Source organism: Megalops cyprinoides, chromosome 1 (genome assembly GCF_013368585.1).
Source record: "Megalops cyprinoides isolate fMegCyp1 chromosome 1, fMegCyp1.pri, whole genome shotgun sequence".
Lineage (NCBI taxonomy): Eukaryota > Metazoa > Chordata > Actinopteri > Elopiformes > Megalopidae > Megalops > Megalops cyprinoides.
The window spans coordinates 20,300,898-20,317,363 of NC_050583.1; the positions used below are offsets into that span (position 1 = coordinate 20,300,898).

Genomic DNA, 16,466 nt, shown 5'->3' on the forward strand with positions numbered 1-16,466 from the left:
TCGTTTCTAAATAAGACCATGAAGGGAAAAACACCTGAACTTGTTAAGAGGGGGAACTTGACCAGGCCGTGAAAACACTGTCCTTTTTCAGTCTATTAGTGTTGGGCAGATAAATCTTAGCTTTGAACAGCGCAAGGTACTTGTACTAAAGTTTTCAGCAAGACTCGCCGCAGCAACGTTTTGTTGCTTTCCATTAAACTGGACACATGCCTGCATTAATGAACTATGTTAGAAAACTGCACTGTTTCCTTCATGACTTCATATACAGTAATTACTTGTCACTCAGGTAGCGCGAATGCGGCAGCGATGGTCTGTTACATTGTGTTCCGAGCTGCACCTGTACAAATATGACGCCGAGTAACAGCAGGCGTTACTTCCTCTACCGCCATCCCATCGAAAACATTGAAATACGGTAGACCTCGGGGACCAATCGCTGATCGAAAGATAATATAAAGAGGAGTGGGACCAATGTATTTTGCGTTTGTATTTTGTCGTGACAATTTCCCCTTTCTGGCCAATGGCAAAGTAGTGGGTGTCGTGTGCGCCTGCGCATTTCGAATATGTTAATTTTGTTGATATTCAGCTGGAGTTCATTTTTGGCTTTTAGTTTGAATTTTATTCAGTATCCCCTCTTTGGGGTTTTCACAGTTGCACACAGAAAAAATAGGAAAGACTTTGCATGAAGGGCTGATGGAAGACGCAGGGGATTTGGTGAGTTTATTGAGTAGGGTGAGTGTAAAATCCTGCTGGCTAACTAGCTACATTGGTAGCTAGCTCTCTGGCTAGCTGTGCTTGTAGTACAATCCTGTTTTCCCTCTTTGTTGTGATTGTCAGCCTGCTGCAGAAACAGCACTCACAAGGCCCGTAGCCGCGTACAAGGAGCACTCTTAAGAATTGGAAAGGTCAGTTATTCGTTTTAGAGGAAGTTATCGCTAAACGTGTAGCTAATATTACCCAGCAAGTATCAGTAATATCGCTGTATTTCATAGTGGTGTGTAGGCTAAATGGAAGCGCACGAAGGCCCGTCATGAGACTGCTCAGTGGCAGTGGAGGATAACTAGCTTGCGTTAAGCTCATTCGGATAATGCTGCAGTGTCGAAAAGGCATATCAGAACTCGCAAATGTAGCCATATTACTTCATTTATCTAGAAACGATTGCGGATCGTTCGAGTTAAACATTTTTGATAGCAAATTTGCGGAAGACAATATTAGCTATGTGGCTAGCAGTGGTATGTATAGAGCTCAACCAGAATGAGGAAATGAAAGAAAGGAAAATACACTGCTGTATTGTGCCGAATTCGCGATGTTGTTGCTAGCTACCTAGTCTAACTGGCTAACATTGGCATTTTAACAGTTTTCTAGCTCAGTTAAATTCTGAAATTAGCCATGCATGTTCTCCGATGTTGCAATGTGGTTAGCTTAAAGCCGATAGTATATTACAATGTGGCTAATGTTTGCTAGCTACGGATGTGCATGTTTATTGAAAGTGGTTGTTGACATGTCTGCATTGCTTAGCTGAGAAGTTCGGTGTGCAGCGCTGTGCCTTATATTATTCTGTCCCGGTTTATTAGCTATTACATGTTGTCGTTTGTAATTGTATTTCTTTGTAAACGTTACCTACTCATGTGCCTCCTGAATAGATGGACTTGGTAGATATCTAGCTGTCTGTGTTTTGGTAGCTTATCGTGCTATGTGTAATTCACTATGGTGTGCAATGCCCGTTTCAGGGTAGTATGGTAGCTAGCAAGTTGGAATTGAATGTGTTGATATTATTTGTATTATTATATTATATATTGTTATTGTTATTATTATTACTCCTTACTAAGAGTGCATGTTGGGAAGTCACATTATTAGGCTTGTAGTACGTTATTGACTAGCCAATTAGATTAATCAGCTAAGGCTTTTGTGTGTCATTTTATTATTAACAGTAGTATGTTGTGTATGAGCTACAACGTCAGCTGGTTGAGTTAACGAATATTGATGTAGAGAAAATTAATTTATCATTTTTTAGATAATTTTGCCCAATATAAGTATTTGTTGTATTATTTATGGATAGTGTGCTGTGGTATCTGTAACTACTTTCTACAGTCTGGACAAAGGTAGGAGGATTATCGACTGTTGCCACCTTGCGCATTATAATAACATAGTTAAGATAGACGGTAATGACATTAAAATGTTGTTGTCAACAGGAATATTTACAGTGGTATTTAGTCAGTGTTAATAAGTGTCATCTCCAAACTGATACATGGATGCATGGATATTTTGTGACTTTTTTTTTTTTTTTTCCCCCCACAGGCTGAACACACTCCACGTTCAGAACGGAAGAGGCGGGACTCCTTCGGGATGTTTGATGGGTATGACAGCTGCAGTGAGGACTCCAGCAGCAGCTCCAGCTCGGAGGATAGCGAGGAAGAGGTGCCTTCCATCCCCGCCAGCCTCCCCATCATCAAGAACAATGGCCAGGTGTACACCTACCCTGACGGGAAGGCCGGAATGGGTCAGTGCCTCTCTGTATTGTCCGGGCTGATTGCGGGCTGTCCTTTTGCCTTTATTCCCCTCCTGCTGAGAGGGAGGGAAGTGGAGAGAGGGCACAGGCACTGCTGCTGTGAACCTAGATGAAGAGCTGATGTACAACTCTTTCAGTTGTGAATGCACTTTCCAGAATCAGCAGTTATGTAAACGTGTCTTGCAGTGTTGCACCGTATCTGTTTATCTTGTTAGGAGGACTACATGAACGAAGTCTCTCTTTGGAGATTGCAAAGATTTTTTTGTTTTTGTTTTTGTTTTACAGCCACATGTGAAATGTGTGGGATGGTGGGAGTAAGAGATGCTTTCTACTCTAAAACCAAGCGATTCTGCAGTGTCTCCTGCTCCAGAAGTTACTCTTCTAATTCTAAAAAAGCCAGTATCCTGGCCAGACTCCAGGTAAGTGCATGCATCATGTTTGATTGGTTGGTTGCATTTTTTTTAAACCAGTGTAAGATTTGATGCTGCAGGTTTTTTTCCCCAGAGTTGCCTAGGCATGGCCACCTCTTTCAGTTGTCTGTTGAACTAAGCAGGAATTACTTAAAAATCAGTCAGCTCTAACATTTCTTTTCGCTTTTTATCAAAGGGTAAACCACCAACAAAAAAAGCAAAAGTCTTACAGAAACAACCTCTGATGGCAAAGTTGGCAGCCTATGCTCAGTACCAAGCAAATCAACAGAACCAAGCTAAATCAAAAACGGGTAACTTTATTCATTTTTCTTTTAAAAACAAATGTGAATCAAGTTGGAACTGTCTTATGAAACTGATTATTCATTTCAGTCCACTAAAATTATAATGATTGTTTTTGTTTACTTGTGTCTTATTATCTGCAGTGGTACCTGTGGAAGGCTTTGACTGGGGTCATTATATCAACAGCAATAACTTGGTTGGGGCACCGGTTAGCTGTTTCAAGCATGTAAGTAAAATTTAAAACCCACTGTTTTCAATATATTGTCCAGCTTCAGACAGAGAAGATAATTTTACGGAGCAAGGTGGGATAAACTCTGTTATTGCAGTGCTTACCCTTGGATTTTATTTCCTGGTACAGTACACATATACAGTAAGTGATTGTTTTAGACAACATTTTTCTCATGTTTAGTTGAGAAAAGTCCTGAGCCAGATACATTTTGTTGCATGTGTAAAATATTTGAATATACAGTGCTTTATAAAATATTTTGCTAAAAACATTTTTAAAATAATAAAAATAATTCACATTAATTTGAATGTCAGCTTGCTGATTTCTGTTGCTGTGTGGTCAGTATTTTTGTCCTTAGCTAAAATTTGAAAATCTGTAATAATTTTACTCATGTTAATTTGAGTGTCTCCATGGCAACTGGCACTTTGTAGACCAGGTAGGTCTAGGTGCCTTTGTGGGTGACATTCGTTTTCCTTCATTCCTCAAGATGCCCATGAAGGTCTTTTAGTAACAAAGACAGTGTAGACTATATAATGCCTGTTTTCCCATCTGCATCACTTTAGTAAGACATTATCATTATCATAGGACTTGGGCAGTAATGTTAATCTGTAGAAAGAATGTGACATTATATGTGCAGTATATCGCACTGCATCTGAGTAACCCAAATAAGATTTGTGTAAGCAGATTCAAAAAGTGATAGTATAAGAATGATTTTGTCCCAGTATTTTTCACTGTGAAGTTAATTCTCATACCAGTATTTCATAGAGTGCACTGTGTTTGGGATTAAAATATATATTTTATATGTATCTCCTTATTAATAAAAGCAATCACAAGAATATTTCATTGTCTTTGTGTTTTGTTTGGGAAAGGTATGAGAAAGCCAAGCATGTCAAAGTGCATTTGTGGGTATTTCAAACGTGGTAAATTTACCCAACCTTGATAACCGCTATGGCATATAAAAGATATTAGAAATAAATTTGAAAACCTGGGTTACTCTACTAAAACATTTATATATAGATCACTCCAAGATACCATTTTCTGTCATGTGACTGGTCATAGTTGCAGTGATAATGCCCTCATTAACACTTTTTATGACCGTTAACACTATTTAACAGAAGGGTCTAATGGTAATTGTAAACCATTCATGGAATATATGAAGTTGGCACTGACCACCTTCTTGGCATTGTGTACATGTGAAAATTGACTGTTCAATGTTGCAGGTCCCCATGGGAACGTGCTGGGGTGATATTACAGAGGGGGTGAGGGTGGAAGTCCCCAACACTGACAGCAGTCTGCCCACTAAAGTCTACTGGATAGCAGGGATCGTCAAACTGGCAGGTAATGCTGAACACTGATTATATACTGTTTACTGTAATATAGTTATCACTGTATAAATGCCACAGAGTGTCCTACTTATTTTAAAAAGGTAAGGTAACAGATATGGGGTGCGATTACAAATATAGGAAGTGCAAGAGAGAACTAGGTGTATTTCAGTAGTATGAGCTCATCACAGATTTCCTTTAATGCAACACTTCAATGCTTTGCTTACATTGTGAAATGTACAGTCTTGTTTGGAAATTAAAGTAAAATGTAGTGATAGTAAAATGAATACTACCTCTGTCCAAATTTCAAGAACTTAGAATTATCCAGTGTGTGTGAGCGTTAGGATTGTCTTATGGAAGTGTGTGGTCTGGTTTTGCCTCCAGGATTCAAGGCACTTCTTCGATATGAAGGTTTCGACAATGACACCAGCCGGGACTTTTGGTGCAACCTCTGTGTCCCTGAAATTCACCCAGTGGGCTGGTGTGCATCCAGCGGGAAGCCTCTTGTACCACCAAAATGTAGGTGAAACCGAGTTCCCAGGCCTGTGGGCAGGATATTAGGAGAGGGTTGCTTTGTCAAAGATTCTGGAATTGTTTGATATGGTTGTCCTAAGTACTAGAATGCACAAGGTTTATTTTCCATTTTTATCAGGGGCACAGTTGTCAAGAGCTATTGACCTGTCTGAGTCTCATTAAATGTTCCTCTGCTTGATTTCTTAATAGCCATTCAGCATAAATACACAAACTGGAAAGCGTTCCTTGTGAAGCGCCTTACAGGAGCTAAAACACTCCCTCCAGACTTCTCCAGCAAGGTGAGTCTTCATCATCATCCAACTAATTAGACTCTTCAAAAATCTGCTGTTCTTTGGCACAGGAGCTGATTAATGGAAAGCTCTTAATCAAAACTTGTATTTGACCCAATGAAATTTTTTGTGCATTGAAGTGCCTTGGAGGTTTGACAATGAGCCTGAAATGACCCCTCTATTGTGCCTTCAGGTGCATGAGAGCATGCAGTACCCTTTCAAAAAGCTGATGCGCGTGGAGGTGGTGGACAAGACGCACCTGTGTCGGACGCGTGTGGCCCTGGTGGAGCAGGTGATAGGGGGCCGGCTGCGTTTGGTCTACGAGGAGAGTGAGGATGGCACAGACGACTTCTGGTGCCACATGTACAGCCCACTCATCCACAGCATCGGCTGGTCTCGCAGCATTGGACACCGCTTCAAGAGATCCGGTCAGTGAGGGCACAAAGAGAGGAGGCGGGGTGGGGGGGGTTTGCCGGGCTAGGGGCCTGAGAGCTGCCGCAGGGCCTCGCTTGGTGGCTTAATATTAGCTTGTATCCGTTCGGTCTGTAACATTTATTAACATGTTAAGTGTTTGCTTTAAAAATCAGTTCTCTTTATGGGCAATTGTGTGTTTCACTTGGTGTTATTCCAGGCTGCTTCCGCTATGATCGGCTCCATGAAATTGTTTACTTTTTCCGAACACAGTGTAACAATGCCCTGAGGACATCTCGTGCTAAGTAGCCACCTGTACCTTGAGCGATCTGTTTTCACCCACACCTAACCTTCTCCTGTGGTTTACGGAGTACTCTGTATTGTGGCATATATTCCACCACTTGGAGAGGATTTGCTGGTGGAAGGAATAACCTTGCAGTGTTGTCTGTCTTAGATGTGTCCAAGAAGATTGAAGGTCAGGTAGATGCCCCCCCACAGCTGTTTTTGAAGGTATGAAAATGAGTTATCAACAGTGTATGAGGTTACTTTCTGTTTTCCTTGTTGCATGTTTTGTGAATTTGTTTTTGCTCCCTCTAATTTATTCTTAGGTGAAGGATGTTGACCAAAGTGGGGACTGGTTTAAAGATGGAATGAAGCTAGAGGCGATTGATCCTCTAAATCTCTCAGCTATATGTGTAGCTACTGTAAGAAAGGTAAGGCACTGATAACTCATGTTGCATAACCCGGTCTGGGGCATGATGTTCCACCTTCCTGTGTCCTGTTTAAAGGTGTTTGTCTCAACCAGCTGCAGTCATGGAAACCGTGGGGAACAGTGGAAGTTCTGTTCTGTCAGTTGATCTGTTGACCCCATGCTGTCATTGAACTGAAGTGAAGTTCTTTCCTTGTGTTCCTTGTCTTCTCAATGTCCAGGTATTGGCAGATGGGTACCTCATGATAGGGATTGACGGCTCAGAGGCAGCGGATGGCTCAGATTGGTTCTGCTACCACGGCACTTCCCCCTCCATCTTCCCTGCTGGCTTCTGTGAAATTAACAATATTGAGCTCACACCTCCTCGAGGTACATTGTATTATTTTTTCTTTAATCATTTACTCATTGGGAGGCGTACCATGGTAACCCAAGACTAAGGGTTGGAAGCCTGTCTCTTTCTGGCTCTCTGACTGCTGAGGTTTTGGAATTGATGGTGCATTATAATCCGTATGCTAAATCTACTCCACAGGGTACACAAAACTCCCATTCAAATGGTTTGACTACCTCAGGGAAACGGGTTCAATAGCAGCTCCTGTGAAGCTCTTTAACAAGGTATGTCTTGAATTAGGACAGTTTTCCTGAAACACTTATTCTTTTTGCCATTTCTCCTTAGGTTTCATCTGATATGTAGCTGAGTGATTTCCCATAATGTATTTGAACAGACAGAATAACGCAGTTTCAGAAAAACAAGCTGCTCTTTGTTATGCTGTTAATATGTTTCACTGCTGACTTACTGCTCCCACTGAGTAAAGATTAGAACTCTTTTCTGACACTGGTTTCAGGTGAAAGACTGCAGCTTTTATAATTGCAGGAAGAGTTAGCATGATTGTTCAAACTGATTTTGAAATGAATGGGAAACCACTCATACATCAGCTTCAGTAACAGGTGCAGTGGGTTTGGCAAATGGGAGATGTTTTGTTGCAAAGTTAATCTTTTAATTTATCTTTTAAAGCCAGGAGCATTGATAACGTGTGTCAATGAAAAAGTGCATTGAGTGGCGTTTATTAAAGCATACAGCTTGCTGGTACATCATGTTCCTGTTTAACCTCTATAGGCAAGTGGGAGGACTATCACAATGTGAATTGATGTTGAGGCTTTCACCTCAAATAACCTCTCAAAGGTATTTTAATCCTGAATGACTTTAACATAACACAAGGCGGAATAAGAGTGAGACGCTAACATTCTTTTGACGGTTTGCTTTGAAAGGATACGATTCCAAAGCTGCCTATCGATGCAGTACCAATAAAACTACAGGCAGACCAACACAAAGGGTGGTAAAAGGTTATGCCTCATACCAAGAGAATACTTGGGTATACCTCAGTATAGCAGGTCTCTGCACTGTCTTCCTGCTAACACCCCTTTCCTCTTTGCCCCATCAAATTGCAGGAGGTTCCAAACCACGGTTTCCGCACGGGCATGAAGCTGGAGGCCGTGGACCTAATGGAGCCTCGGCTGGTGTGCGTCGCCACTGTGACACGCATCGTACACAGACTTTTGCGCATCCACTTTGATGGCTGGGAGGACGAGTATGACCAGTGGGTGGACTGCGAGTCACCTGACCTCTACCCTGTGGGCTGGTGTCAGCTGACAGGATATCAGCTCCAACCACCTGCCGCACAGAGTGAGTACCTGCGCCAACCCAGCTCAATTACAGAAAACCCACCTTTTGTATATTTTGAGTTTTTCCTAATTGCCACTTGCAAACATCTACAGTTTTGGTGTAGATATGTGTGTGAATTGTGAATTCCAAAGATGCACTGATGAATTTTACTGCAGGTTTAAAAAAAAATTACTTAAGAGTGAGTGAACAAGACAGCTGTGGCAGACAAATTAAACGTGTCCAGTTGAGAAGGGCTTTCAAGTCACAGGGGAGCAACAGTTAGTCTTATTCCATCTTAGTCCATTAGGCTGTGTGACTGCCGCTGCTTCTGTAAAGTTAAGTGGAGGGCACCTGTAAAAGATGATATGCATTAAAGAGAAAAAGAAAGGATCCAAATAGGCTTCATAATAATTTTTAAAAAATATATTAACCTGCATTTTTTTTCCCTCTTTGTAGGCCCGCGAGAAATCCCTCCACCAGTGACAAAGCAGAAGAAGAAGTCCCAGCAGTACAAAGGGCAAAAGAAAAGTGGGTCCCATGTTCTAACTTGTTTCCCTTGTTCTTTTTTCTATTTATATTTAATGGCAACACTCGTTTAAAAAAAAAAAACCTGGGCAACAAGTTATTCACACTCTGTTCCCTGTCGGTTTGGTGTGATTCGGGTTTGGAACTGGAGTAGGTGGCAGGCGTAGGTGTCACGGTGACAGGGTGACACGACTGACACGGTGTTCAGGTGTTGCACTGGGGTATACAAATGAGCGACAAAAACGCAGCATGTTTTCCTCCTGCAGGGCGAGAGACACCAGGCACTGGTAGCGGACTATTTGTTGCTCATCCCTCTAACTGTTTCCACAGTTCCACAGAGTAGGTTAGAGCAGCAGGGAGCTGGACAGTGACATGATTGCAGACACTAAAGTGACAAACCTCTTTCCGCACTGTGGTTTGAGCCCGAGAAGCTGGACTTGGTCCTTGAGCTGAATGCTGTAAACCAGGAAGTGACATTCTCAGAAGCCATTATGATGGGTCTTGCTTAAGCAGCACATCACATTTTAATGTCATTGTGTTATTCTAAGTGTCATTCTTTAAATCTGACATGGAAAAAAAGAAACCTTTTCTTAATAATGGGCAGTCTGCCGTCATGTGGAGAAATTGTTGGTGCAGGGATACGGGGAAAGAAACAAGGCAACAGGAGGCTCGGTAGCTTACTCCAGTCTGACTTGGTGTTTAGAGAGGAAGATTCCAGTTGGGAAGAGGCCGGTCAGTTTGTCGAGCGTGCCTCTGACAGGCATGATGCGGAGGAGCTTCTCGGGTGACGAAGAGCTGATTCCACCCCTTTACCCGTCCCATCCCGCACACGCGGCGGCCCCGGGGCCCACTCAACCTCCCACCACTAGTGGGGAGCTCAATCCCAGCCTCAAATCAGGTAATCCACCAACCCACCATCCCTCCCAGTCTCTTTCACACAGGGCGTGCTGCGGACATCGGGACCAGCACCGCGGGGGTCTGTGGAGGGCCTGCAGCCTAGACAGAAAGAACCATTCATGCTTCATTCATTTATATGATAAAATCTCTGAGCATTTCTGGCTCAAATTCATTTCAGTCGCGCTTCTTTATTGTCTTTGAAAAGGTAATTTCCAGTTTTAATGATGAAGAATGGACTTTGAAGTGGTTGACACTGTATTTTCCCATTTCTTGTGACTTATTTAAATCACTAGTATTATCCTCAACCTTTTTATTTAACATGATTCATATTGTTGCACTGTGACTGTGACTGCATTCTTAAAAACAAAGTGGAATCACTCTTATGTCTCATCTTTTTTGATTGATGTTTTTGTTCAGTTCATTTTTCTAATTGAAAATGTATGTGACATCTAAAAAGAATTTACTGTACATATACTGCCCAGCTCCCTTTCCACTCGGATATAAGCACCTGGGTGCTTTATTGAGTGGTTTAGTAGAGGTTATTTTCACTAGTCATATGACATTGTGATTTGAGAAAAGAGAGGGCTGAGTACTTTTGTAGAATAGCGGGAAAATCGATTTGCTTTACTTTAGGGATTTGTCTGTTATTTCAGATTCATGTAGAATGTGTGGCTGTTGTTATATCAGATGTTATTGTACTTATTAACATTAATAGATAATTTGACTGGCTGGGTTTATTTGGTGGATTTTATGTTGGAAGCAGTACCTATGTACATGGAGAGTACCCTCACATTTCCCTGCTATTTCTGCCTATCTTAGAAAGTGAAACAGTTTATTCTGCTCAAGATCAAGTGATTACAGATTAGCCAAGAGGACAATAAATAATAAATTGGATTCCATGCATGTAAGACTCTCCATTCTTGAGCAAACATTGTCAAATCTGCTACCAATGGCACAGTGGCATACTGTGTATATCAGCATAATGATTTCAGTAAATGTGCTCTTATGTCCTACAGTAAACAAATGGTATATAGATCATATATCAGGACCTCTGCCCTTTTGAATATTATGTATTACAAATATGAGAAATCTGAACATAAAACTTGAAGTCTGTAGGAACAGGAAGAGCTTCACCACTGTTTATTCAACAAAACTACCAATATCAGCTATCAGTGTGGATAGCAAATATATGATTGGCTACCACATAGCTACTAAGTAACTTGCATAGGAGTAATATGTGTAGGAAAGTATTTTCCGTTTCTCTTGACTTAATGTGAACATTTTCTGTTTTCTCACTTTTCAAAATTGCATCAACTTTACAAATGTCTCATGAATTTAGCTCTGCTAAATTTAAGGGCCTTGGAGAAATGAGCTGTTTCCTGTTAGATATGGAAATGTTTTTATGTGTGTGTGTCCACAGTGTACTTCTGTATTCTGTGATGGGAACTGAGTGTTTCCTTAAAAGCCAGTTGGTGTTACTACTAAGAGTATTTCCACCACGATTGGTTATGATTAATATGCCACCATGTGGTGAAATGTATATTCCAGATGGATCCAAGTTACCATCACTTTGAAGTTGACAGTAACATTGATGCATTTCACACTTTTATCTGTATTCAGTAAGGATAATCATTTTCCCATGCTGGTTCTTTTTATTTCTTCAACAGTAGGACAGGTTGTGCTAGTGAGTAGCTCCCCCTTGTTTCTCACACTCCTTCTCCTCTCTCTCTCTTTAGTGGCCTCGCTGCAGCTGAAGGAAGAAGGTCCAGAGGCGGACGAGTTCACCTTCTCACAAGGCGTCTCAGACCAAGAGAGCAACGGCTCTGGCAGCTATTACATCAAACAGGAGCCGTGAGACGACTGGCGGGGACTTTTGATTAAGGAAGAATCCTTCACCCCGCCTGACCGGGCCAGCACTTGGAGATGAGCTTGTGGGTGATGCACAGTGCTGTGGAGGAGCTGCAGGAAGAGGTTTGACTCCAGATCTTAAAGCAATGGTTTATCGGGTAAGAGAGACAAAAAAATGAGCAAAATTTAGACAAGAGGTGTTTTGCAGGATTCCTTTTTTTCTGTTTTGTTTTCAACAATTTGCCAGATGGACTTTCAATGTTCATTGTACTTGAAGTTTTCAAAGATGTTTTTGTAAGATTTTTCAAAGTTGAGAACTGTTGTGTGTCTTATGTTTCAGTAACTTTTTGGGGATATTTTGTGAGAAATTAAGTTTAAGGGGGAAATCTATGAATATATATATATTAATTTGTGATGAAAAGAGTGGGTTTTGAATATATTATATAAATCATAAACCTTACTGGTATGAACAGACATTCAGATTCAATGGAAAACACTGTCATAGATTGCACTACAGGAATGTACATTTCTATCAGCCTGTTGCAGTCACCTTTGCCACAACTTTGCAGCTTTGTTGTATGATTAAAACAAGTTGACCATCAAGCAAATTTTTAAAATTTAAAAGCTCTGTGAGAATTGTAAAGAAATATGCCACATGTCACAGTTGACATTAAGATATGCAAGCTTTTAAGTTGCTTTTTTTAAAGAGAGATCTGTAATATATCACCACCTGTCTGAAAAGTTCCATATTTCAGAGCCATATTGTTGCAGATAGGTGAAGTATTCAACTGAGCCTCTGAATAAAGTATTATTTTCATTATTATTATTATTTCTGTCACCATTAAAGTGTACTTCAGGTTGTTTCTAACAGAAGCACTTCCTTACCATAATATTTTAATAGATCCTCTTATATTCAGCAGGAGCATATAATCCCATCACAGAAGACCTGTTTGGGTCTGTTTGAAATATATCCAGCATTAGTTTCTGGTTTGGTGTACCTAGAAGACTATTTCAAGCACTAATAAGAAGAATATGTTTAAATTTCATGGTATAGTTACACTTTTATCTACAGTAATGAGCCAAGTTCACTTTAAAGGAGGTTTCCTCAGGTTGATTTTTGGTTGATCTGACAATTTTATTTCCACACATGCATTCTAGTGCATGTCTAATCCTTTTTCAGTCACACCATGAGAGGTTTAACCGTATTCTCCTTTCATCACAAAGCTCATTCCATCCCAGAAATATTTGTACTACCTCTTTAAGAACTTGGCAGTGGAACACTCGAGCAGTTTCCAATCCAGGAGGTAGTGGGACCTGGGAAAATTAACCATGCTGAATTCACATTGGTTGATTCCAGTCGATTGATATGTAGAACGGCAGTGGGGAAACTGTGTGCAGTGTACCTTATGCAAAGGAAAGAAACATGGAACATGTTACTCACCAGGCATGAACTGTATATTCTACCTTCATCTAAAGTTTAAATGGCACACACCAAACAGATTTTTTAAACATAGCTTATTCACAAAGGAATCATTTAAATGGGATCTCAATATGCAATAACAATTTAAATTGAATTATTGCTATACCAGGCTCTCATATATTTGAAGATTTAAAAATATATAAAGTATAAATATAATATATACATAAAACAAATTACTATTAAATTACTTGCATAAAGGTGACAATTTCTGTATCAGCTGTGATCTCTTTCCCATTGTGTGTGTGTGTGTGTGTGTGTGTGTGTGTGCGTGCGTGCGTGTGCGTGTGTGTGAGTGCGTGTGTGTGTATATAGATATGTGTATATATATATATGTATACACACACATACATATACATACTACATTGAAAATAACCATCTAGATGTGCTACCAAGTTCAATGATTGTCATGGTCGGTGTGAATAACTGTACTATAGTCTCACTTCATATACCAGTAAGGTTGACAATAAATTCTCAGGAAACCTTTGCATCTTGTTTTATAGGCTTGTTGTGGGTTTGGGGGGTGTGTGGCTAACTGCTTTCCAGGTGGTCAGTATTGAAGATATACAGGACATTTTAAGCAAAGCAGAGTACTAACTGAACCTTATATCTGTTGCTGTTACTCCAGACTTGTCGCTCACATGGACATGTTGACGTTGTAATAGAGTGTGAACTCTTTGAGGGCATTTGGGGCTGTTCTTTGGAAAAAGCACCTTTACATTACTCTGGATATGGGAAAAAATAGCACTGATTGAGGTCAGTGGCCATTTCAAGGCTGAGTGATCAATGCTTGGTTCTTCCAACCAAACACTTTTCATAAATGTATTCTTTTTTTCTTCTTCTTTCAGAGAACAACCTTAGGTGGTCTTGAACAAATATCCAAATGTAAAACATGGGACACTTTTATTGCTAAATCCTTGAAAACACTTCTCCACGCAATTCCTTCATTGTGTTAGAACGTTAATTTTGCCTGTCTGTGATGTGGGATGAGTGCTTTGAAGGATTCTTTTAAACATCAAACAATGAGCGATATGTAAGTTCTTTTGTGACAGCAGTTAGGTTTTTGTGGGTGGAGAGTGGACCGGCTAGCTTTTGGGATAGTCCCCTTTTTTCAGCTTCTAACACGTTTGTTTTATTGATTCCTTGGGAGGGGACATATGGGCACAATATTCATTATGCTGGCTGGAAAAAAAAAATCAAAATTCAATTTACCCGGGGTCATAGTGGTGTCCAGCAGAGCAATAATGCGTTATGTTGGTAGTCTGCAAAATTTGTTTTCACTGTTGACTTTTGTGGTTGCTGTTTTGGGATGTTTGGGGGGGAAAAAAAACAGGTGAGTTCCTCATGAAAGAAAAAGGTTTGCTTTGGCTGGATGTCTGATTAAAGAGCACACAGACCATCCTGTGGCAGCCTTTGGTTCCTTGTCTTCGGTCCATTGTGTCATCACAATTGTTTCTTTGATCTAATGGAGCCAAATGGACTGAAGTGAAAACATACTTAGAAGTAAAGAAAACAAATGAGCTTTACATGATTATAAACTGAGATAGTGTTGGTGACCAAATGGCGGAGTTATATTTCTAGGTTTATTATAAAAAGACATGACTGTTTAAAGACAAATTTAGCTGCTACCCTCTTCTGTGATGTAATTTCACTTTTAGTTGCCATAAATCTACATCATATACATTCTATTTTAATTGAAAAGCGCACAAGTCAACTTTGAGAGCAAACCTTTTCTGTTAATGAGACGGAGGCCTTATCTCTTATGTTATGCTCATTGTTTTTTTGTGAAAACAAAAAAAAAAAAAGAAAGAAAAAGAGAGATTGAAAAATCGTAACGTTTCGTAAACCAAACATCCATGCATGCATCATTGTGAACTTCATGTAAAGGCCCATGGTCCTGAACTGACCTCTTTACTTTGTGCTATGGTCTTTAGTTATGTGAAATTTCTGGTCCTTGGATACTAACACGGGTCTGTTTTTTTTATGTGAAATCCCCTCTTTCCTCAGTCTGTATTATGGTGCTATATATTTGATAAACTGATAATCCTTTATTAACGGGGAATGATTTTCAAAAACTGTAATTGATGGGGATTAAGTTGTCTTCTGTTTTCTTGTATTTTGGATACAAATGTAAAAAAATAATTTGTAGAAAATAAAAATATTAAAACAATCCTTTTACCCTCATGGTACATCTGGGGCTACAGTAAAGTATGGGGTTTGTACATATTTTCCTCTGTTTTGATTGTGTCTGTACATGTTCTTTCCTTTCATTGTCATGGTAATTTGTGCCGTGAGCAAGAGGTTTAATAGCCTTTCCCTTGAATTTGTACATAATTAAAATAGCGTGATAAAAACAATGTTGTTTTTTTTATATAAATCTTGCAAACGTCAGCATGGATGTGAAAAAAAGCATTAATAATTGGAGATACTTCACTACTTTTTAACACTGAATAAAGGTATAAAAAAGTATTCTCTCTAATCAGTGCTTCCCGTTATCTTCTCTACTGTCACCTTTTTATTGTAAAAAAAAAAAAAAACAATAAAAGCTCTACAACAAAAGTACCCCCCCCCCCCCCCCCCCCCCCACACACACACACACACACACACACACACACATACACCACTCAAACACAAATGTACACACTGCTTTTGAGCCACACTGTCAACTTACCACATCTTGAGAAAAACATTTGGATGCAAAATTTGCCTTTTGCAACCGACTCATTTCTGAATAAACACTCCAGTCAAACCTATTGAACACTTCATACTATTTCTGTACCTGTGAATATTCTAAATTGCCCATTTTTACCTTTAGCCCATCACCTGGATAAGATACTTGGCAGGTCTTTTTTCCTCCCAGACATATGTCCAGTATTGGCCTATATAAGCAAAGCATTTTGACTATTTCACTGCACATTTTCCTGTATATTAATGAGTCCTTTCAATGTGGTTGGTGTGCTTCTCTTTAAAAATGGCAACATTCAGTTGTCTCTCACCTTACACTACTTAAAACCGACAAATTTACATAATCTCTTGTCTTGGAGATTAACACTAATCTGCTTTACATCCTTGTTTGTGGCCTGTTTTAACGCTTCCACCCATCTGGCAGAGAAGCAAAGTGTGCATAAGATTATAATGCACTGTCCCTAAAGCCACATTTTAAAGGCTTAGAGGTCACTTGTTACTTCCTGTTCCTGCAGCCTCACGCAAAATCCTACTTGTATAAGCATGGGTAAGATACTGTGTAATTCTGACAATTTTACATCTTCTAAGTAATTGAATTAATAATGAAGTGCAGGTTACCTTTGAAAGTGTAGTGAAGATAAAAAAGGCTGCAAAACTGAGGTTCATGATTTTATTGGAAAGTGCCCT

The 16,466-nt window shown here is 39.9% G+C and overlaps 1 protein-coding gene across 3 annotated transcripts; it reads left to right on the top strand.

The window, feature by feature from the left end:
- Window positions 1-561: 561 nt before the first annotated feature.
- Window positions 562-11,914, top strand: mbtd1 (mbt domain containing 1). 3 transcript variants are annotated; one of them, XM_036530446.1, is made up of 17 exons: window positions 562-711; window positions 2,296-2,497; window positions 2,792-2,925; window positions 3,113-3,227; window positions 3,360-3,442; window positions 4,663-4,780; window positions 5,149-5,283; window positions 5,488-5,576; window positions 5,761-5,995; window positions 6,433-6,488; window positions 6,587-6,691; window positions 6,909-7,056; window positions 7,217-7,299; window positions 8,134-8,368; window positions 8,804-8,875; window positions 9,576-9,770; window positions 11,506-11,914. In XM_036530446.1, exons 1-17 carry the CDS (start codon window positions 691-693, stop codon window positions 11,622-11,624), a joined length of 2,145 nt encoding a protein of 714 aa, XP_036386339.1. In that variant the 5' UTR covers window positions 562-690; the 3' UTR covers window positions 11,625-11,914. The 3 variants fall into 3 exon arrangements, with proteins under 3 accessions (XP_036386339.1, XP_036386357.1, XP_036386347.1); XM_036530454.1 differs by lacking the exon at window positions 562-711 and adding an exon at window positions 850-902; XM_036530464.1 differs by lacking the exon at window positions 9,576-9,770.
- The last annotated feature ends 4,552 nt before the right edge of the window (window positions 11,915-16,466 follow it).

Coding starts and splice junctions, on each gene's coding strand:
- mbtd1 (XM_036530446.1), top strand. CDS start 691: ATGGAAGACGCAGGGGATTTG. Junction 2,498..2,791: donor TGACGGGAAGGCCGGAATGG/GTCAGTGCCTCT, acceptor TTTGTTTTACAG/CCACATGTGAAATGTGTGGG. Junction 3,228..3,359: donor CCAAGCTAAATCAAAAACGG/GTAACTTTATTC, acceptor TATTATCTGCAG/TGGTACCTGTGGAAGGCTTT.